The sequence below is a fragment of the Trachurus japonicus genome, chromosome 14 (genome assembly GCF_045865225.1).
Source record: "Trachurus japonicus isolate A0001 chromosome 14, Traja_1.0".
Taxonomy (NCBI): Eukaryota; Metazoa; Chordata; class Actinopteri; order Carangiformes; family Carangidae; genus Trachurus; species Trachurus japonicus.
In genome coordinates, this window is record NC_140920.1 from 8,021,322 (window position 1) to 8,044,828 (window position 23,507).

Genomic DNA, 23,507 nt, shown 5'->3' on the forward strand with positions numbered 1-23,507 from the left:
ACATGTCGACTGAGCTACTTTTACTTGTAACGGAGTCAATTTTGACCAGTAGTATTTGTACTCTTACTCAAGTACTGGGGTCGATTACCGTATACTCTGTCCATCTCTGGTTGGAGGTTAGGAGGTTGATGTAATCCGGGTGGCTGGAAGGGAGAGTGTCAGTGTGTGTGTGGTGTGGTGTGTGCGTCAGTGTGTATGTTTACAGTGAGTTACCCCCTGCTTCCATCTCCAGAGGGAACAATCCCGGCCTCTGTGAGCACCTGCAGGCCAGAACGGCTCTGCTCTGCCTTCGCTCTCCGGCCTCTCGCTCCCTCTGGCCTGGCAGCTTTTGTGCACCTGGGAATGCAAACTGCCCACGTAGGTGTTTTATAAGCAGTGGGCGTTGTGTGTGCTGAGGCTTTCTCTCTCTCTCTTTTTTTCTCTCCTTCTCTGCTGCCAGGTCACCCTCACACTTTCAAAAAAAAAACACTGACCACACACTGCAGGATCCAAGTCTTTTAGAACAAACACTGAGTCTGAGTCGTTCACATTATGATGAACCCAGATCTGGCGGCTGCAGTTTTGGAGAAGATTAGAAAAGTTTCAGCCCTTTTCTTTGGCTCTTGATCTACTGAACTACTGCAATGAAAAATTTCCCATATCTGCATGATACTGACAAGCTGTTTGCTTTTTGGGAAATACTATCCGGATTGAGCACAGGGGGCCCTGTAGACCTGCTGCAGTGTTTGCATTTTGATTGTTTCAATGCGCAAAAAATGTAATGTCTAGCCTTTGTGTGTCTTTCGTCTATCTTTGACTTTTAACTGTGGACAGTTCTGCTTTAAATCAGAATCAGGTGCAAGTATTGTATTTTCTTTAACACTAATGTCTTGAAGAAAAAGTAGAATAATATCACTGAATTGGCAGAAAGAAAAGAAAGATACAGTACTGTCGGTTGGACACTGAATAACTTGGTAAGATTGAAGTGTTGAGCTGTGATGTAAACCAGTGTTTACGTGTTGAAGGACAACACATTATGGAAAATACCCTGTGGTGAGCTCAGCCTCCGCCGCACCATGCACTTATTTCAGTTATTTGGTAACACACTGACTATTTAAAAAAAGCAGCTTACACAACTTAAATTGACATGAGGTATGTGCTCATTTCTATTGTGCATGTGCATGTGTGTGTGTGCGTGCACGTGTGTCATCATCATTACTGCCTGGGGAGCCGAGGTCTCAGCTGCCTGTGAAAGAGGATGGGATGTTCATAGCTGTCAGTCAGGTGGGGGCTAAAGGCATGCCATTAAAAGCCTGGAGCTGTCCGTCCTTCGACTCCGTCCATCAGCAGCAAGTGGAGATGGTCTCTCACCTGTGCTCAGCAGACCTGTCAGAGCAGCAGGACACCGATAATGGCCCGTGGGCAGCGGTTATCTGCAGTGAGTGACACTCACACACAGCTGCACTGCAAAAACTCAAATATCCTTACCAAGAATATTTGTCTTATTTCTAGTCAAAATGTAATTTCTAGTCAAAACAAATCTCATTATACTTAAAATAAGACTCATCATATAAAAAGTAGCTTGTTTTTAGACACTTTTTACTCCTTTCAAGCATATTTTCACTTGAAATAAGTAGAAAAATCTGATAGTGGAGCAAGTTTTTCTTCCTTATTGCTTTCACTGGCAGATTTTTCTACTTATTTCGAGTGAAATTTTGTTTGGAACAAGTGAAAATTATCTAAAAACAAGTTAATTTTTAGGTGATGAGTCTTATTTTAAGTGGAAAGAGATTAGTTTTGACTAGAAATGAGACATTTTGACAAGAAGTAAGACAAATATTCTTGGAAAAATTTTGCAGTGTGGGAACAGGACCAGTCCCGGGGGTATGGAGGGGTATAGGAGGGGAAGGGGAGGGGGGGCAGGGAAAGGTTAATGGAGGAGAGGAGGGGGTTCACCTGGATGGTATTACCTTTGGTTGAGGGGAGTTTTGAGTCTCTTTTGTTGACCTGACTGAGAAATCTGAGAGACGTCTTTCACCTCCTGTTAACATGCTGAGGTTATTGTACTGAAGCGCTGTGAGGCAAATCCTAAAAAAAAGGAAGAAAAAAAAAATCATAATGAGTTGAATTATCTCCCATATAGTAGGCTACTGGAAGCAGGCATAGTAATTATTATTACCCTGCACTGGTTTAGCAGGGAAGCTGAGTTATTGGGGTCATGCAGCAGGCTGGATGTACAGAGGGGGGGGGGGCGGTGGCGGCTTAATAAGGAGCCGGCGCTCAAAACAGCTCGCAGACTGTCTGTGCCCTGTTCTGTGTGTGGCTGCCCACCTTGCCTTGCCTGAAACACGACACCGGCACACACACACACACACACACACACACACACACACTGACTGACATTGCACCAGTCTTAACATGGTGTCAGTCTGCCATTCAGCCAGTATGTGAGCTGCGAAGAAAATGAGGCCACAGGTGCTGTGTGCGCTACGGTTTGAGCTCCGCTAACACATCAGGCTTATACTGTAATGCACACAAAACAGCTTTAAACCCCCGACCGACCGCAAGAAGTCAGCAACGTGTTAGCATAAGTCCGTTTTTTTGTTTTTTTTTGGCCACAGAGGGTTTATCCTGTGCTGTTGTGTTGAGCTGCGGCTGTCTGGAACCTGTTATTTAGCCTACTGGATCTGAGGTGTAGCTAGGGCTGCCACGATTAGTCAACTAGTCGCAATTATGTCAACTATTAAAGTCGTCTACGACTAATTCAATAGTCGACGGGTCGTTTTTTTTTGTTTTTTTTTACTTTGTTTCAAAACTGGTGTGGCACCTTCCACTGCCTTGACATACACAGTAGTGGTAATCGGGGTCAGCCGTGATGCTAACATTAGCGTAAACAGAGAGCTAACTTGCATATTTCATTAGGTTTAATGAACTATCATCTTGCAAAAACTCATAGGTCTATATCTTACCAAGAATAGGCTATTTGTCTTAATTCTAGTCAAAATGTAATTTCTAGTCAAAACAAATCTCATTATACTTAAAATAAGACTCATCACCTAAAAATGTACTTGTTTTTAGATAATTTTCACATGAAACAAGTAGAAAAATCTGATAGGCCTAGTGGAACAAGTTTTTCTTCCTTATAACAAGCACAAAAAACTGGCTTTCACTGACAGATTTTTGTACTTATTTCAAGTGAAAATTATCTAAAAACAAGTAAATTTTTAGGTGATGAGTCTTAGTTTAAGTGGAAAGAGATTAGTTTTGACTAGAAATGAGACATTTTGGCAAGAAATAAGACAAATATTCTTGGAAAGATTTTGAGTTTTTGCAGTGTAGCTAATTGCCTTTATTTTTAGTTAGCACATACCTTAAACATTTCAAGCTGAAAGCTAATGATGGTTATATAAGAGCAGCTGCATGCTGGTGCGATAAACTGTATGTTTTACATTCAATTTACGTATGATCCGATTAGTCGAAAGCCCTAGGTGCAGCTAAGTGTGCAGCTTTATGGTCAGTGTAAATCAAACATTCCTACTGTTGAATGAAGGCCTCTCTGATTTCCTTTTACACAGTCTGAAGTTAAGTTAACAGTGCTTGATCAGCTGTTTTGGCCACTCACAGCTGCTGCTATTTTGTCTCTGGCCGTCATTGGTTTTCCCTCGGTACGTCCCTCCCTGGCCTGGCCGACACTCTCTCTCTCTCTCTCTATCAGCAGCAGCTGTTGTAGTCTTGTTGTCACTCCCACTGGCACCTCATAGGAGTTTAGTGGAGTCGGGGACATGAAGGGAAACGGAGGGAGAAGAACGGGCCACCTGTGACTCCCTCCCTGTGGTCATGCATGGCACCGAGGTTTAATCTTCTCTCTCCACTATTGATTCCTTTAGGCCAAATAATTACATTGCGATGGCGTTCAGCAGCAGCAGCAGCAGCAGCAGCCGGCTCTCCTCCTCCTGCTGTGACGAGAATAGAACGATGACCTGATGATGCATCAACATCACACCATGTGCGCGTATATGTGTGTGTGTGTGTGTGTGTGTGTGTGTGTGTGCTGCTTTTTTTTATAGGCCACGTCTCGGAGGAGGGCAGCTGTTGGCCGATGATTGGCACCCTACTTTTTTACTTCCTTCTCTGTCACTTCCTGTCAGCGAACCAATAAGTGCTGCTGCGCTGACCGACTGAGTGACTGCCAATCCAATCTGGACATTCACAGTCAATTAAACAAGCATGCTGTCAAGCCCTTTTTCATTTGAATGTCCTATGAGATATCTGGTCACTCCTTATTTTTTGAAGTACCACGGAAAGCGCACAAAGGAAGGAGTGGGGTGTTATGATAGCGATTTAAAAATAGGCCGTTTTAGGGAGTGTCGGAGAGAGGGAAGTCGTATTTTTTCCTCCTCAACTTCTCCGAAACACAGACTGAACCCTGATCAATGACTTGGCGCCACGGGGAGGCTGCTCAACTCTTTCTGTTCGGCGTGACATCGACAAATCAATAAGGAACATACACACACTCCACAGCCGGTCGAGTCAAACACAAGCTCGATTCATACACACACAGCAGCAGCAGCAGCAGAGAGCCAAGGTCAAAGATATGGGCTGCAGCGTGCTCATTTAGTCAATGTGTATGTGTATAGGTAATGGGGTATGTGCATGTACTGTGTGTATGTTGTCATACACCATTTAATCCCAATAACAAGGGTAGCATGCAAGAAAACAAACACAGACAAGGTTTCAGCTGGAGCTTGTCATTTAATTGGCATCTTAGTTACTGTGGGAAAATGGTAGAAAAGAAAAACTCCTCGCCTTCTGCTACTGGATCTCAGCTCATGTCGCCATAACTTCATGTTTTTATTAATTCTGCAGCCTGGAGTGCAATGTGCACACGAATGAATGTACAGAAGAAGGAAAAAAAAAAAGCCTAAAAGTGCCTCTCTTTATTCTTAACATATGTGTTTGCTTATGGTATGTGCTGGTAATGTTAAAAAGATGATGTTTTTGGGGGCATTCCTCTCCGCCAGGCTGGTATTCGTAGCGGTGTAATTCTCCCCAGCTGCAGATCTCACATCTCGAGCAGGTATCTACTGTAGCTGCAGCGACACAAGCTATCAGCTCTCAGAGAAGCAGAATGATTGGGGGGTAAAATGAAAGAGGTTTACTGTTAAGTTGGCATTAGGCCTGTGCTCGGTGGCAGCTTCTGCAGGAATTAGCCGCTGAGTTTGACAGAAACAGTCAAGACGGAGAGCGCCGCATGGGTATTTCCCAGGCCGCATGTGGCATTTATCAAACAGCAGCCAATTGCGCTGGTGGTAATCCAACACTGGTGGAGTCCTGAGCGGGATGGATGGGTTTCTTCTTCGAGAATTAGCGGTGATCAGAAATGTGAGGAATGCAGAAATGTTTGAGGCGCCACATGAAGGGGAATCCAGCAGAAATGCGATGTATGTAGTACGTGAGAACGTCTCGGTTTCAGTGAAACGCACTGGGCTGAGCCTTTAGTGTCCGACTCAAACAAAAGTTATGTGTCGCACCCTCCACAGGCAGTCTCATTAATCATTAGAGAGTCGGATACAAAGCTGCCACGCCCACCGGTACTGCACAGTGCACACATGCTACACCACAACACAACACACTGCGAGTGAGTGAGTGAGTGCATTGGTTAGTGATGAGAGAAGGAAAGATGGTGTCTTTTCCCCCCTTCTGTGTTTCTGTAGTTTGTTTTTTCAGTCAGCAGTAGCAAGATCAAGATAATAAAATATGTAACATCTTCTCCAGCCTTTGTTCTAATGAATATTGATTTTCTCTTGTTCGCACCGAGCAGACAGACCCTGGTGTATCTCGCTCTGCTCCATATGGATGCACGCACACCAACTCTTTATGAGGCCCAGACCTCCAGTAAACAGCAGTAGATTTAGTGTGTGTTGTGTTAAATATAATACACAAGGGACAAGTGCTATGCAACCTCCGGGCTGCGTTCTGTTAAACTCACACATGCTGCGGAGCGGAAGTCTCCACAGCCGCAATTCAAAAGGCGTAATTGCCACTAACATTACAGCCTCTTTATTACTATCATTGTAAATTTGCGATGCTGTTTCCACGCTACAGTACAACATCAAATCATAACCTTGCAGAGAACTCAGTGTGCAGCAGACACGCCTCGTAAAAGAGTTTTTCACACTGTTTCACCGTGTCTTCCTGGAAACAATGAGAATTTATCTACCTGCTATTTCTCGGGAAGCCTTGCTCCACATGTCTCAATGGAAAGTTTCAGGTGCATTCCAGCGTGTGCATGAAAGTTAAAAAATCGGCTCGAACCACCTGTGCCTCCTGTGGAGACATCTCGGGAAGAACCGCCTGAATTTCTTTTATTGTGAAAGATTCATCGTGTTAAGAAAGAGCTAAAATTTTTATCTGCGCCAACAACACGTGTCACTCAAGGAGAAGGTCGATTAATTAGGCGTCTTTTTGATCACGTGTCTTTTATGTAACAGACATCTTAAGGTATTCCTTTTCAGGGAAGGGTCACATATGGTCACAGTACCTCATATATTCAGAAGTGTGATGACATCATTGACATTGGTATGCAGGGTTTGGTTACCTGTTGTATTCCCACAACAATGCCAAGTGCCCTCCTAACCTCAAGATGATATTTAAATGACAGGCCATGTCATCATTCTGGTCAGGCCTCATCACGGTGACACAGGAATGGCACGCAAAGAATCGCAGCGGCAAAATCTCACATATAGAGAGCCAAAGCGGAAGCAGGAAGTAACGTCGCCATGTAAGTGAACGGGAGTCAAAATTTTATTTCGTGATCCGATTGAATTGTGTCATGAGAAAAAAATGTGACCTTAACCTACTTAAAACATCACGTTTCATGCCAAAAAATCAGCAGTTTATCGTAAAACGGCAACGGAAGAATGTAGTATTTTGTGTGAAGACCGCTCTACGGCATTTGGTGTGTGACGCGACCTGTAGTCTTTCTGGTTACGGATTCTTCTGAATTTTATTTTACAATAGTTTTACAACAAACTGCTGATTTTTCGGCATGAAACGCAATGTTTTAAACAGGTAGAGGTCATAATTTTTTCTCATGGCACGATTCAATCGGATCACAAAAGAAAATTTTGACTCCCGTTCACTTCCATGGAGATTATTTTCCGAATTGAGGTCCCATGGCGACTGTTACTTCCTGCTTCCACTTCGGCTCTCAATTGTCAGACTGAATGGTTGAGCACAGTAATTCTGTGTATTGTCTGCAATTGCCAATATGTCGGATGTGTAATATTATCAAAAGCAGAAGAGATCTACTATCCAGACTTTAGGACTGAAACAATACAGGAGTTATGAAGCTGTTTTTACTGCTACGCTGCAAAAACTCAAATATCTTACCAAGAATATTTGTCTTATTTCTAGTCAAAATGTCATTTCTAGTCAAAACAAATCTCATTATACTACATACATCATATCAAAAGTAGCTTGTTTTTAGACACTTTTTACTCCTTTCAAGCATATGTTCACTTGAAATAAGTCGAAAAATCTGATAATGGACTAAGTTTTTCTTCCTTAATCTAAAAACAAGTTAATTTTTAGGTGATGAGTCTTAGTTTTGACACAAACTCCTCTGGTTGCAGCGAGCAGATAGCGGCAGAAGCACAAAGGTGGAGGAGAGTCACTGGAGATGGACGTTGTATTTATGGACGTGTAGTGGGTGCAGTGTGTTTACAGTGCGATGCGCATTAACACCTAGACACCTTGTCCACAGTGAACAGGTCAAAGTGCTGTAAATGACTCTACAAATGACAACGCCCAGCCTTCAGACGTGTTCAGACCTGCACTGAGCTGAGGCTGCGCTGCCGCTTCTCCTATTCCTCTAATTCCGTCCCTCTCTCGCATGCAGCTGACGGACAGTGAAATTCCTCGGGCTGACGTCCTCCCCTCGGTCGGACTGTCAGGTTTCACAGCTGCGAGGATAATGGGGCCTTCAGCTCCGGTGGGAAATACCCCCCTCCCCGTCACAAACCTAAGAAGAACATGAACATAGGCCTTTCCAGAGATCTGAACTGATGCGATCTGACTTTCAGTGGTTTGAGAGAACAAGAACAATGTACTTTCTATGGTTTGCATCTCATATAAACGACACGTAACCGTCGGACGTTTTCATTTTGAATAACCTGAGGAGCTCCCCGAACGGGTTTCTCCTCAGTTTACCCCTGTCTTTTGATTTCTAACATTAAATAAAAAATGATTGCTTGCTTTTTCTGATGATGATTTCCAACTAGAGGCAGCACTTCAGTGGATGACAAACTACTCACTTCAAAACTCTGATCTCAGAGGTGGAAGCTTAAAGGGAGCACTTGAAAGCAGCTGAATAGTTTCTCTGCACATCTACAGTACCATTGGGTGCATGGGGATTATGTCCTATAGTCCTACTCTATTTTTGTGCCTCTCAGCGCCTTCAATTCCACTTTTTCCAATTTAAATCACTGTCTATTCACCATCGAGAAATGTGATTATCCCACAGAAGTCTGTCTTTTCTCTGTAAGAAAAGAAATATATATATAAAAAGGGTTGAAATGTGCTGCTGAGCGATTGGTATCCCACAGCCGGATGCTGAGCCTCACAGGTGCTCTCTTCAGGGGAAACTCGTGTTTCATAGGGAAATGTATCCATAGAGGCTCAGTGAATATCAATCAAACACACACACACACACACACACACATGCAGGCATACACACTTTCAACATACGTGTCTGCATCTCCCTCCTGATGCTCTATTATTCACTGTGGCATTGAATCACAGGGGGTGAGTCATCCCAATGGGTATTGTTTCGCTGGCCAATCAAAGCAAGGGCTGGATTTCCGGTGTTTCTAGTCTCCATCTGTGTGGCATGTGAAGGAGAAGAGCGTGTGTGTGTGTGTGTGTGTATCTGTTTGTGTGTGTGTGTGTGTGTGTGCCTTTGCTCAATTGTTTTCCATTTTTGAGTTCAGTTGATGTTGAATTTTACATCGTCAGATCATCCCAACTGAAGTGTTCAGTATAATTACTTGAACCAATCGACCGTTTATTACAGTATCATCAGTACATACTGTACTTCATAAGGCTTCACGAATGATGAGCGATAATAAATGACCATGGTGATGATACAGTAGCTAATAAATGAAGATAAATGATCACATTAGGGCTCACTGACCTTTACCAGGCGTTTATAAATGTAAAATTAATAGCTTACTGTTAATTGAAAAACCTTTATTAGTTAAAAGTCAAGAACTTCACAGTAGGACTATTTCAAATACATGTGAGCTATATGCATTTCTGCCTGGCATGTGTGCGTGTTACACAACAATGCTGCTGACTAACAACAATGTACCAGGTCATCAACATGTAGGTGACACATTATAATCTTTTATGTTGTAGGCTCACGCACATATAGAGCCTCAGCTTCCCACCATCATACCTGCTACTGTGCTTGTCACGCATCCATCCATTGTCTTCTCGTGGAATGTCCTAAGACTTCTTGACTAATTGATTTGCTCGTTTAGAGGCTATGAGAAACATGCACAGCGTCTTATTTTGGAATTTAAAGAAGACGGCATCAAAGCAGATACCTGAGGTGCTTAAACTTATAAGACGGGTTTTAGGATTCATTGTGAAAGAAGTTTGAGTTCAGTCCGGGCTGCTGTTACGTATTCTGTCAGAAGTACACAGAGTTCAAGAGACTGTGTGTGTGTGTGTGTGTGAGAGAGAGAATGAAATAGATAAGACGGAATAATGATTAATTCATCTGCACCATATCTGCTCTGAAGAGGGTTCAAAATACAAAAAAACACTTCTACTAGACCGGCCCCTGCAGTCAGATGAGACAACGTTAATAAATGACCTTAATGGTTCAAGGCAACTCGGCGGCGAAGTTACAATGAAACGCCTCCGTATTCACTGCACAGCTCTCGGTCAGCGTACACACACTAATTTAGTCGCCAGTGTCCTTGCTATTAATTAACTGCAAGAGGTTTGTTCGCTGGTGTAGAACTGACAGTTACTCGCGGCCTCGGAAGAAGATAAACAATGATTTTAAAAGAAAGGAATCCGTGTTTGTGAGGATAAAAGAGGAGAATAATGTTACATAAGCCTCATGATAAAGACAGGATGTCAGGCAGAGCAGATACTGTTGTTGGGTCTGTTGAAGTGTTTTCCAGTCTACGGTTGAGTCACTTCCCTCAGAGATGGACGGCTACGCAATGCAGTACCACCACCATTGTCATTTACGGGCCATCATAATTATAATTATACACACGGACAGTAAATACTGTAATCGACAGAAACAAGTCATTCTTTCAGGTGATACATCCTGTCTGTCTGCTTAAGTTTCACGTATGCAAAACACTGCAATGCTTATTTGCGTTTCGGCTCTGTGTGTTTCAATTACTGTGTCGACATATACATGTACAGTTCTGGAAAAAATTAAGAGACCACTTCAAAAATGATCAGTACCTCTGATTTTACTATTCATAGCTATATGTTTGAGTAAAATGGACACTTTTGTTTAATTTTATAACCTACTGACAACATTTCTTCCAAATTGGAAATAAAAATATTGTCATTCAGAGCATTTATTTGCAGAAAATGGCAACAGGTCAAAATAACAAAAGAATTCTGGTGTTTTCAGACCCTGTATGATGCAAAGAAAACAAGTTCATATTCATTTTAAAACATCACAACACTACTTTTTAAACTTAGGAAGAGTTTAGAAATCAAAATTGGTGGAATAATCCCAATTTTTAATCGCAGCAGTGTTTTTTAAGTAGAGTGAGGTGTGCTTGTGTTGCAGTTCAATAGACACTGGAATCGATGGCTGCCATACATGTAGAGATAAGGCTGATTTATTAAGAACATTTTGGAGTGGTCTCTTTATTTTTTTCCAGAGCTGTATAAACAGAAGTGTCAGTAATAAAGGCAAAGTTTGCCGCCGAGGTGAACTGGCATGTTCCTGTTGGTTGCAGTCTGACCATAGGTAGTCAAAGCTGACCATTGTCTTATAAATGAGGTTATGAAATCTTTTCCTCTCCTTCGGTCCACAGTGCAAACATCCACAGAGAGACACCAGCTCCTCGCTGCTGGGGCCTTTCCTGCTGCCTGTTTGTTACGTATATTGTATACGCTTTATTTTATTAAAGATTTCCATCTCTGGTGATTTGCCAGCAGGGATTTTTTATCTCTGATGGCACGGCGGAGATCAGACAAAACACGCGGACCTGCGGTGTTCTGCTATATAAACAAAGTATAAACAAAGAAACAATAGTGGTCAAGGCAGGAATGTGAGTCATGAGAACCGGCAGCATTTTATGCAAATTTCATATTCAGGAGGTGTTTACTGTAAATCACACCTGTTCTGTTACCTGTTCAACATAACATTAACACATATTCCAGACCACAGAAACTCACATTCCCTGCACAAAAAGTTACACAATAAGTCATGAATAAATTAGTTTTTCCTATTGAGACCTATTGAGAGTTTTGGGTGTGACCTTGCATCTGTGAAGACTTATTCTTAGCCGTGGTTTGTTTGTTCTTCCAACAATGTCTTGAAATAGACTGAGCAGCACATTTATTTTCTTGTCAATAAGTCCATTCTCTCTCTCTAAGTTTGAAGCAGACAGAAGATTCAGTGTTCGGCACTAAACAAACTGGTGGACACGTACCAGAATATGATGTTGTCTCTTGGATCAAGTTTGGTTTATTTTTAACGGAAACATCCCAGATCTCTCAAACTGAGTGATACTAGAAAGGAGGAAAGCTTTTGCTCAAAGTATGACAGATGTCTTCATTCGGGGCTTTGTAGATTCTGCAGGACTGACAGGAGAACAGAGAGATGCTTTTTTTTTTTTTTGTCAGGGTTTAAAGTGACAGGGCATTTCCTGGGAGCAGAGGTGCAGCATCCATAAATTGTAGTTGAGATATCAGTCAGCATCCAATAGCACAGTGACAACATGGGTTTTACTGTATGTGCATAGTCTTGTAGTTAATTGAGTATGTAACATTTGATTAATTACATCAAACTGACTCCTGTTGGTTTTTGCAGAATGAGAAGATCCAGATCTCTCCTCATATCATCCTCTATATTATATCTTGTTATTTACGTGACATGATGTGACATGTTTTATCAGTTTAACAGTCGTGCATTGTGTTACATTGTTGAGGATACGGTATGCACATCTCAAGTACTCAGAAATCAGGTCAAACATAACTAGACAACATCTCTAGAGTCAGATCTTTAGGGCCTGGCGGAGCTGTCATGGCCGACTGATTAGAAAAGAATGCGAAGCGGTGTTGAAACTAACACACCCTGATTCTGTGGAAACGTATCCCCTGCTTATTCTTACACCAGCAGTCCTCAAATGTTCCCCTGTACTTTATTTCCGTACAGTATGTCCCGATGATTAAGTCATTTATCATTACATTACAGTACGTACGCTACTTCATTAGAATTCAAAGCTTCTCGAGAAAATGTTTATCTGTGCCACGCCACACGTGTTTCGTTGGGTCACTCTGGCGATGGCAACTACACTGTGTCTGTGTGTTTTCACGAGATTAACACTAAAATAGTGACATGGACATTTGCTTTATTTTACTTTCTGCCAAGTTTTGCACCATGGAGTTTTATCTCTTTCACCCGAGTACAGTCTGTACTTCTCTGCTGCTTCAACTGGAGTTAAACTCAACGCCAAACACGTGGCTCTTGTTATATATTGATACACCAGGCTCCTTGCTCTTGCTCAGAAAGAAGTTTAAAAACAAAATAAATGTGAATGAACCACAAGGAAAATTGTGCAGCTTATCTACAAAATCATGTGTGTGGTCCTGCTACAGTATAATGGCTGAAAATAAGCCAATGTTAAAGCAGAAGTAAGCGATCGGGCCATTTTTTGGCTAACTTCCTGTCAGCAGATGGAGTTAGCAGTCCCCGTCCTCGTCCCTACGTCACCACATCCACGCGCATCCCTTGGCTGCACACACAGAGAGGACCGCCCCTTTATGCCGTTCTCTCTCCTCATTGGATAAAAGGTTGTAGGATACAAGGAAAGTTTTCTCCTCGGCTTACAGCAGAGTGACTGACAGACCCGTGTTTCGGACCAAACACTCTATGTAAGTGATTGCCGTCGGAAGATATAACTATTTAAGACTTATATTAACACAAACATCCCGCTTACTTCTGCTTTAATGATGTGAGGATATCTACTGTATATTTTTTTTTTTTTTGACCACGTGTTAAACGATGAGAGTGATGATCCGTGGGGCCTGCATGGCTTTTAAAACCCAGGTTGACCAGCTGGAGGAGAGTGATTGTATAGGCCTCCTCTTTATCTTATCACCAACATGCACTGCAGAACAACCCCCCCCCTCGCTCCTCCAGCAGAGCTGTGGCTGCAGGGTGACTTGGCAGAGCTCTTTAGAGAGCTGGACCTGCACAGAACAGTCATCAGAGTCATTTAGCATTACACAATAAACCTGCAGCACTTAGCCACATAAATGCTCATGATGGAGGCTGCAGACAGGGACATTAGGAGGAGGAGGAGGAGGAGGAGGAGGAGGAGGAGGAGCAGTGAGACTCAGAGGTAGAGAGGGATAGAGCATGGGGACGAGGTGGGAGAGGCTCATTATCTGTAACAAACCACAATGTAATTCCAGCCACCGCTACAAACCCCAAACCGTAACTGATTCATTCGTTAATAAAAATGGAAATTAGATTTAAATTAGATTGTAAATTACATTTTAACATCTCTTTGTAAAATGGGATTTTTCTTTGCCCTGAAAAATCCACAGTGAGTTCACAGCAGAAGATCTACATGGGTGTGTCCTTTATAGAGTAAAAGATGGGAAACAGAGATAAATTGAGATTTAATTTTAATCTGTAGTTTAGATTTTATAATGATTAATATATAAAATGTAATTTCACAGAGATGTGAATTTTTCTACTAAACTAACAAAAAAATGTATTTGCCTTCGTGGAGGAATAAAAGCTTTTATTGATTTTGTAAGCAATGTAATCACACAGTGCAGAATAGCTGTTATGTGCAGCTTTATTGCAACGGCTGCTCTTAATTTGAAAATCTCCAAATGATATTCCACTTGTTATCACTGACAAACATAGATCTCAGTTCTGAGCACAGCGTTTGATAACGACTGACCATCAAAATCAATGGTTTTGAAACATCTGATATAATTGTGGTTTGTATTATTCTGTGTCATGCACCTGCAGCAACACTTATATCATTATTTTTACACTATTTCTGAGTAACTCTTCCCTAAAATAGGATTATGTTTTAGTTGTTTTTTTTTTCTTTTGTTATGCCATGATATTGCATGTTTGAAACTACACGTGTGCTTTAATCTGATTACTGTCCCCTTATCCTGTTGGCTGCATGGCCTCAGCAGCTGTAGGACTCTGATGCCTCTGTCTTTTATAACTCACCCCTCCTCTCCTTTCTGCCTCTCATCTTTTTTTCCTCCTCCCTTCCCTTCCTCCTCTGTATGTTTATGCTGATGATGTGTCAAAACACTCCAGCCTGCCTGCCTCTCCGGCTCCCTGTCGAGAGTTACATCTCTGCCCTTTCTCCTTTTGCAAAGACATGAAACTCAGTTTGAGAGCATTAAAAATTCAGGGCTGTTTGGGTTGGTCTCCCCCTCATTAATATTGACTAAAAGCCTTGAGAATATAGTTACGAGCTGTCCGGTCAGCACTGGGACAATTAGAGGAACACGTTTCAAAGCACTTGCGCTCCTTTCACTGGGACATAAGTTCAGCTGTAAGAAATTAAGATGGTGGAATTATTCATGGCCACGCAGCCACCACAATCCTCTCCCCTGGATACAGAGGGAAGGAATCAGTGTCGTTGTGTGTGATGCATTGCTATTAATTGCCCTGCATCAATTTAATTGTCAGTTTAATCCCAGCTACAACTGCATTAAGCCCTGACATATTTTCACCACCTCCTATTCGATGCCCATTTTGCTGCCTGTCTCTTTTAAAGGGACGGATTATTATTTTTCTGTCGTACATAATGTTACAATGTTAGACATGGACAAAGTTTCAAATACTTTATGTAAAAGTAATCCCAGTGACACAATAGCTCAGGCGTCGGTCTGCTCTGAACACCACATTTCCATTTTTTTTTCTACCTCTGACAGCTCGTCATGGATTTTTTTTTCATTTTTATAAATTCATCTGCTCCAAGCTCTGCTCGTTCTCCCATAACAGGCTCCATGAGTCGTGTTATAGACATTTAATGTGCTGCAGCTTTACTGTGTGTAGTCACTTAGGCCACAGCAGTGCAGAAAATTCAACATTGATGTTTTGTAGACAGTGGGTTTCTTTGTATATTGCATGCATGCACAGTTACTCATTTGTACAGCTTACATTCATTACCACCAAATTGATTAATAGGATGAAGCATCACTCAGTGCAGGTTGCTGTCCTTCAGCAGACTTTTATCTATTGACATAAAAATATAGGTTGAAATGACCATATTAGGTCTCTTTAATCTGTATTGGAAATACTGTTGTACCCCTCCATTGTAGGGCAAAAGGGCAATACCCCTCCTCACACCTTCCCTGCCACAAATTGAGTCCTGTAACAGAAACATCACCTTTCTCGGCACTGAGATTGCAAGTATGTGCTGTTCCTCTGCCAGGTTTCTTGTAGCAACTAGGTGAAGTATGATGGGACACTAATTGGCTGGAGTTGAATGGAGGTGTCCTCTGGCAGTCCTTCACCGAGTCTCTGGCTGAGTGCTATCCACACAGTTGATCTGCACAAGGTCTCGGCTTAGGAACACACGAACCAGGGAGGCTGAGATGTTTTATTTAGTTCAGGTGAAATTCAAGGATATTTACTGTACCGAAAAGTCCAAATATGAGACCGTGAATGATAAATAAATATCTGTATTTTCTCTCCCTCCCTCTCCTTTTTTTTCTCTCTCCGCAGTCTTCATCTGCAGCTTCATGGTAGCAGCCCCCATCTTCGGTTACCTGGGCGACCGCTTCAACAGAAAGGTCATCCTGAGCTGTGGCATTTTCTTCTGGTCCATTGTAACTCTGTTGAGCTCCTTCATCAGCAGAGAGGTACAGTACAACCACAACGACGCCACACACACACACACACACAGTCTAGATATAATAGAAAGACCGGCAGAACTGCACAACACATGACATGATGAGCGCCACTGTTATTTTATTAGGCTGCTGTGCGTCTGATGCTGCCTTCACTGACAAGCTAATTACTCTGTTTTTTTGATGTGGACATGCTTGATGGTAAAGCCAGTGAAATGAAATGACATGCTTGTTAAGTCAGACACCCGCTAAGCCTGTGTAGACATTCTTTATACCTCTCTCCCTCCCTCTTTTCCTCCCTCTTTCCCTCTCTTTCTCTCTCTCTCTTAGTGGCTAATATCAACTAATGATGGCCCGTGCCTCAGTCAGTGCTGTCGAAGATAAGGCTGTTGTTTCCCTGCCCCCCTAAGACAAGTGGATTTAGATTTTATATCTCTAAAAGCCTCTGTGTGCTGGACGGCATTAAACAATAACATTATTCTTAGGGGGTGAAGATATGGGGGGGGCCATCACATTACTGTAAAAGGCTCTGTATGTACAGTACATGTGCATTTATAAGTGTGTGTGGGTGTATACTGTAGACAGACCTTGTTGTTACGCAGTCTTGATTTGACAGTCAGTCGCACTACGAGCAGGAACAAACCGACAATTGAAAGCAGCTTGACTGGCAGGGACATGCGGCATTAAAAGCTATGTGAGTGAAATTTATGCAGCACATGGCATATCTGCTGAGCCAGTTCGCTGCTGAAGCTCTTCAGCCTCAGAGCCGCGCGACTCGGGGAATGACAGCTCGGAGATTTTGATGGTCTCAGGATAGGAAGGCGGCGGCGCCCTTTGACATAAACGCCCCACAGACTCAGGGAGAGACAAGAAGGAGCAGCCATCATTTGCCCTAAGCAGGAAATGCATTCAGGCCGCTTATGGCTAAAAAATGAAATTAAAGGGCGCCTTCCTCTCCAACAAATGACACAAAGGCCACTGGCTGCTGTCTGTCGAGGGGACGGAGAAGCGGTCCTCAGCTCCCACATTCCTCTAATTCCCTCCTCCAGACATGTTCCTGGATGTGCCAATCAAATGCGACAAGATGGCCCTTATGTAACAGCGCTACTACGGCACATGAGATGAAAGCCAAGACGTGTAATGAAATGTTAATGGCCACTTACGACTGAGTCCTATCATTATGCATTTAACACTCTGGGGGCATTTTGGAAAAGATTTGCAGCAGATACAGAATTCAGATCTTACGTAAGAGGAAACTTGCCACCGTCGTCGAGATAAACTGCAGAGTTTTTACTGCCGGACCACAACAGATGATCGTCATTAAATGATAAGTTGTAGGTCAATTGAAATTTTGAAATGCATTAAGCGGCTGCCTACAGCTCACTGCTCCAGACTGCGAGTCAAACAGCTGGATGTTTCGCATTGGAAATAACCTACGCCCTGTTGATAACATGGATCATATAATCATTTATTTAAGTTTATCTCTGTAGACAATTGTGTCCAGACGAAATCTGAGTCATTTCATTTCTTATCTCATGAATATAAACAGGGTGAAACTAGGATAAGAACCACAGCTTCGTACCAGCCAGGTGTCATAATGTTACAGTGACCTGAGACGTTCACTTGCAGAAGAATCTGACAGAATTCGGTTTTGGTTAATGAGCTCATATATTAAAAAAAAAAGAGAGACAAAGTAAGTCATTGTGCAAAATGACACATTAATTAGCGCAATCTGCAATAAAGGAGACTTGTCTATGTGCTGAAACAAAGAGAACACACATCAGCATGCTAAGCATTGTCACTGTGGGCATGTTAGCCTGCTGAGCACGGCCGTGAGTGTGCAGCCTGACGGAGCTGCTGTTTGAAGTTGAAGTAGATTTTCTGAGACCGTCTTAATCTCTTTTATCTCTTTCTAGACTTCGATCTTCGAGCTTTTGCAGTTTCTAAACCCTCGTTTTCATGGCGCTTCTCTGGATTTGCTTCTGGGATATTTTGTTGTTGTTGTCACTGCTACTGGCATTTCTCTACCAAGTGGTGATGACAGTCCAGTGACCACACACACAAAAACAGCAGACCATTAAAATTCTGTCTGTGAAGTCTTCAAAAATAATAAGACACTCAAACATATAAGAGACAGCTCAGCTGGGAAGAATTATGAACACATTACTATACTTATCTCAAGGAAATTTAAATCGAACACAACTGGACTTGGTTGTTTGTAGGCCTATTTGCATTTGTATTTGTACAAATAACCAAGTCCAGTTGCATTCGATTTAAATTTCCTTGAGATAACCCTCACCTGGACAAATGAGATTATTCACAGGATTACTATACTTACATTTCAAAAGGCTAAAAAACAGTAATCAATAAAAACATACTGGAAATGATATGGAGGTGACCATTTTGAGATGCATCCCTTGAGTTACATCTTACAGTGAGATGTGTGTGCGGAGCATGTGTGTGTGTGGTGAGGTCTCCAGAGGATGTTTGATGGCTGTGTGTGTACGACCCAATCACATCCAGCAGCATGAGGCCTGGAGTGACAGCTGAGAGCTCAGGTCAGCGGTGGGGTCATCATCATCTGAGCTCTGCCTCTGCTACCTACAGCACCATCATTAATCTCCTTTCACAGCTGACAAACCCTACAGTGTGTAGCCTTATCGCACACACACACACACACACACACACACACACACACTTATTATTAGAGCCCACAAGGTGCTCGTACATGTGTAAGGTGGTAAAGCTAAGAAAAAACAACGTGGTGTCATTTTAAAATGAACTAGAAGGGCACTTCAATGTCAAAAAATTAAAATAAAAATCAAATTCAATTATTTGGATCCGCACCAAAATATAACGGGCTCTTCCTTGGCCCTTCTCCTATCCATCCATCCACTGAGTTTCATGCAAATTGTGTTCAGCACTTTTTTTGTTTAATCCTGCTGACAAATAAGTCTCTACATCCACCTAATTTTTATTCATGAGACTGTCCGCAAATTAAGTGGCCACCATTTTTAAATTAGCCTCATTCCAGCGTGCGGAGAAACCACCACAAATTACTTTGCAGCATTAAAAGCAGACATAGTAGTCCCAACAAGTCCGTATCCAGTGAGTTGTGGTTGCCACGGAAACCCTTAATCATCCAGCTGCCTATAACAGGTGCCCCTGCCAGCGTGCAGCCTCCTGTAGAAAACCTTTTAAGTTTTCATCCTCTTCTTCATCTTTTTTCTTTTTTTTTTTTTTAATTTATCAATTTAATTCATGCAATGGAAGATAATGCACCGTGGTAATTTAATATGACCAAACAAGATTGAACACATTAAAGCTCTTCCATGCTGACGTGACGCTATTTCACACTCGCATGAGCTGTTATTATTCTTGGTATGTAGATAGATCAAGATAACCTTCACCAACTTTGTGCTCGTTTGTAACAGGCGCTTAACATTTACACGCCGTTTGAGATCAGTGCGACATCCACTTGTGTTCACGTAGTGTAGCAAAAATAATGGGTTTGAATTCGCGAACGTCATCTCTTCTCATTTATATATCGAACTACATCATCTAACGCAGGCAGATTTCTTGCTATAACCCCAAATGTGATGTTAACATACACAGATCTGCTTCTATAAGTATTGTGAAAGCTAAAAGTAGAGAAGAGTTGAGCTGTGTTTTGCCCAATGGAAATTATTCACAATGAAAACAGGATTTCTCTTCTATTCTACTCTTACAGACAGTTTCCCTGCAGAGTTTGATAATAAAACTCATTTTTCTTTGCCTCTCTCTCTCTCTCTCTTTGCAGTACTACTGGCTGTTTGTGCTCTCCAGGGGACTGGTGGGCATCGGTGAGTCCAGCTACTCCTCCATCTCTCCCACCATCATAGGAGACTTGTTCACTAATAACAGCCGCACCATGATGCTGTCCGTCTTCTACCTGGCCATCCCCCTGGGAAGGTAAGAAAGAGCCAAACACAGACTGTATTCTTGAAATATACACGTGGAAAAAGCCACTTAATAACATCATGTGTTGTGTAAGATGCATATGAAAATATAGCTCTGCAACATAAAAGCTGTTTATGCAGCCTGTTCTTCCAATTTTATATCAAAAGGTGCAAAAAAAAGAAAGAAAATCAGACGCTCAAGCACAGATCATTAAAATTACCCTCACATAGTGAAGGTCGAGTTCACTCCTATCTACCTCATTCTCCTTCAGCCGCAGTCACACAAAGAGCTCAGTCCCGTCTGCAAAAAAAGAAAAGCAGAACTCACAATTGGCGATGCAAAAGCTTAAAGGAGGGTGGGAGGCTTTTTTTTTTTTTTTTGGAGATGTGGCGCGGGGGATGTGGGGGAGCAGGAGGTATTATTAAGCTTAAATCTCAAGCCTTTTCAGTTCATTCAATCAGAAAAAGGGCCACAGGGAGAAAACAAACATAGCCAAGTAATAAAAGATGAATGTGCCGTGTGTGGATGCGGCACACAGGAGCCACTTGAGGTTTATTGTTATATACAGTGCTTAACAGAATGTGCCCGAGCAGCTTTCCAGCTTCTGCGCACAGAAGGAAGCCGCCAAGGAAAGGAGAAAATGTGCTGCAGTGTCTCTCTCCACTCCAGCACTATAAACATCATCACAGATTCATAAAATTATGACATGTCTCCTCTAAATTTGTTGTTGCAGACAGAGCACAATCCAGCGAGTGGGTTATGTAAAGTTATGTACTGTAGTGCATCGATTCATCATATGTGTTTATTTGGACCCTGATAAACGAAGGAAAGGCGATCTGCCCTCTGAGTGGCTGTGTTATGAGCAGCCAAAATGTTTGGGTCACAGTAAACTGCCCAGCAACGCAGACAATAGAAGGTGAAAGAGTAAAACATCCTACTCAGCCTCCCTCTTGTTTGTCTTTACCGAGGTTGTTATGACCATTTCCAGGAAATGACCTCAGGAATTAGACCAGATTCACGGGAAATGGATTCCCCTGCTCTGTTTTTTTTTTTTGTTTTTTTCCCCCTCCACAAATTTTAAACTTGGCCCCACAGAAAGCACCGGTGTTTGATGTGAGCATATTTTTCATGCTCAAGTTTTATTGTTGGTGTTGAACTTTCCAAACACTCTCTGGGTGGACTCTGATAAGATTAGCCGTTAGTCACTCACTGGAAATATCATATGCTGTCTGAGCCTGTTTATACTGCGGCGTTATTTTTGGAGAACTAATCATGGAACTGTTTTCCTCATCGCTCTGAGTGTGCAGATAGATGCATGAATACTGCATGTGAATGTAAAAACCAGTTACACATAGTTTGGCTGTTTAGGAATCCGATGTAGATAAGGGATTATTCTATTCTAAAGTCCCATCGTTATACATTGATCATCAGTTGTGCTGCTTTTCTAATGGAAAGCAGGTCCTGCAGCACGTGGCCAGGGGGGCTCAGTCTGCACAAACAGGTTCAAAGTCTGATTGACTTTTACAGACTAATCACAGTAAAGGGGCTGAACAAGCTGTTGGAAGAAGCTGCAGTGTGACAAATTAATGGCAAAATCAACATTAAGCGTCTGAATAAGGGGTTTTCCTGCAGCTTCAGTACCTGCTACAGTACAGATTCTCCAAATTTGCAGCACTCAAGATCGGAAATTAATATTGTAGATGTTTCAGATTTGCGTCTAGTGTTATGGACTACACTACATTGAAAAAAAAAGAGCAAAACATGTGTTCTCAGTTTGCAGACAATGTTTTAAAGCGGTACAAGTGGAGGTTAGCGTTTTCTGGTGCAGCGAATTACTGGAAATACAGTTTGTGAGGAGAATCTCTGCTATTCTGCTGAAAAAGCAACTATCCTTCGCCTGACTGACAAGATAGCAGCTACCTGATGATTGAGAAGGACCCGCACGCAGCTTTGTGATGGATTTAGATATCTATCTCAGGTCGAAGGTGTTGTGATAGGGGTGTCACTCAAAATCTCCCTTCATGTTAGTAGTGTTGTATTATGACTCATCAAACCATGTTTGTATGTCTTATCTCGAGCATAGAAGACCTGGTCATTCCTAAGTAAGAGCTGGCTTTACTGGAGGCCCAGACAATCACTGACAAATATCAGTGACCAACCCGCCCTTTATTTACTAATACATTACTCTTTTGAGGATAATGTGCACTGTCAGCTTCAACACCTCTGCCGCTTATACCTTCAGTTTACTATTTAAATCCTCTTTGTCCTTTAAATGCTGATGCTATCAAGCAGCAGAGGCTTATCACGACATAGGGGGCCCTTTATCTGATCTGATCTGATCTAGTTACATTTCCCTTAAAGCGTTTCACTGCCATTTCCCGTTGCGACACAAAACACACCCTTTTAACGCAGCTAAAACGCTGTGAAATTGAATTACGCTGCTGTGACAACAACACACAGCCCTCGGCCAGACAGACAGCCATGTTGGTTTTGTTGCTGCGCTCTGTTGGCTCGTGCGGCTGTAAATCTGCACCTGTATTGTGCGACTACATGCACAAATCACCACAAGTCCACAAATAGACCAACTAGCCAAGCTGCTGCTGCTGCTGCTGCTGCTGGTGCTTTGATCAGTGACACTGTCATAATCTCTCAGTGTCAAGTACCCAAACACTCAACACAGCTGACTACAAACAGGATGTGTGTGTGATGTGTGAAATGCTTTAGGTTCAGACTGTTAATATATGATTTTTGTGTTGCTAATATGTCGTCTTTGTGTTTCTTTGCAGTGGGCTGGGATACATCCTGGGCTCCAGCGCCAAGGAAGCTGCAGGAGACTGGCACTGGGCACTGCGGGTAAGAGCATCATCATCATTATCATCATCATCATCATCCTCTTGCATTGCACTTACACACCCCAAACATGCATAGGCAGGCATCTTTATTTATATAGCGCATTTCATACCAAGGCAACTCAATGTGCTTTACATAAAGACAAAACATTAAAAAAAGAAGCATAAGACAGAATAAAAACAAACAAAACACTAAAAACAGAGTTAAAAGCAAGAGCAAATAAAAGTAAAATAAAAGAAAATAGATAAAGTTTTAATTTTTCAGCTACAAGCACATGAAAAGAGAAATGTTTTTAACCTGGATTTAAAAGTGCTTACAGTTGGGCTGATCTCAGTTCTGCTGGTAGTTTGTTCCAGTTGTGTGCAGCATAACAGCTAAATGCTGCTTCACCATGTCTGGTTTGAACTCTGTGCTCCACTATCTGACCTGAGTCAGTAGATCTCAGAGCTCTACTGGGTTTATACTCTACTAACATGTCATTCATGTATTCTGGACCTAAACCATTCAGTGATTTGTAAACCAGTAGCAGAACTTTGAAATCTATTCTGTAGCTGACTGGGAGCCAATGTAAGGTCTTAAGAACTGGGGTGATGTGATCTGATCTCTTTGCATACTGTACAAAGACAGACACA

The 23,507-nt window shown here is 42.2% G+C and overlaps 1 protein-coding gene across 2 annotated transcripts in view; it reads left to right on the top strand.

Moving 5' to 3' along the window:
- The window catches only part of spns2 (SPNS lysolipid transporter 2, sphingosine-1-phosphate), a 72,973-nt gene that overhangs the window by 24,103 nt on the left and 25,363 nt on the right, over nt 1–23,507 (top strand). For both annotated transcript variants that reach the window (XM_085797288.1, XM_085797287.1), the window contains exons 3-5: nt 15,962–16,098; nt 19,886–20,037; nt 22,812–22,878. In XM_085797288.1, the coding sequence (XP_085653414.1) occupies nt 15,962–16,098; nt 19,886–20,037; nt 22,812–22,878 (356 nt within the window). The remainder of the gene's footprint in view (nt 1–15,961; nt 16,099–19,885; nt 20,038–22,811; nt 22,879–23,507) is intronic.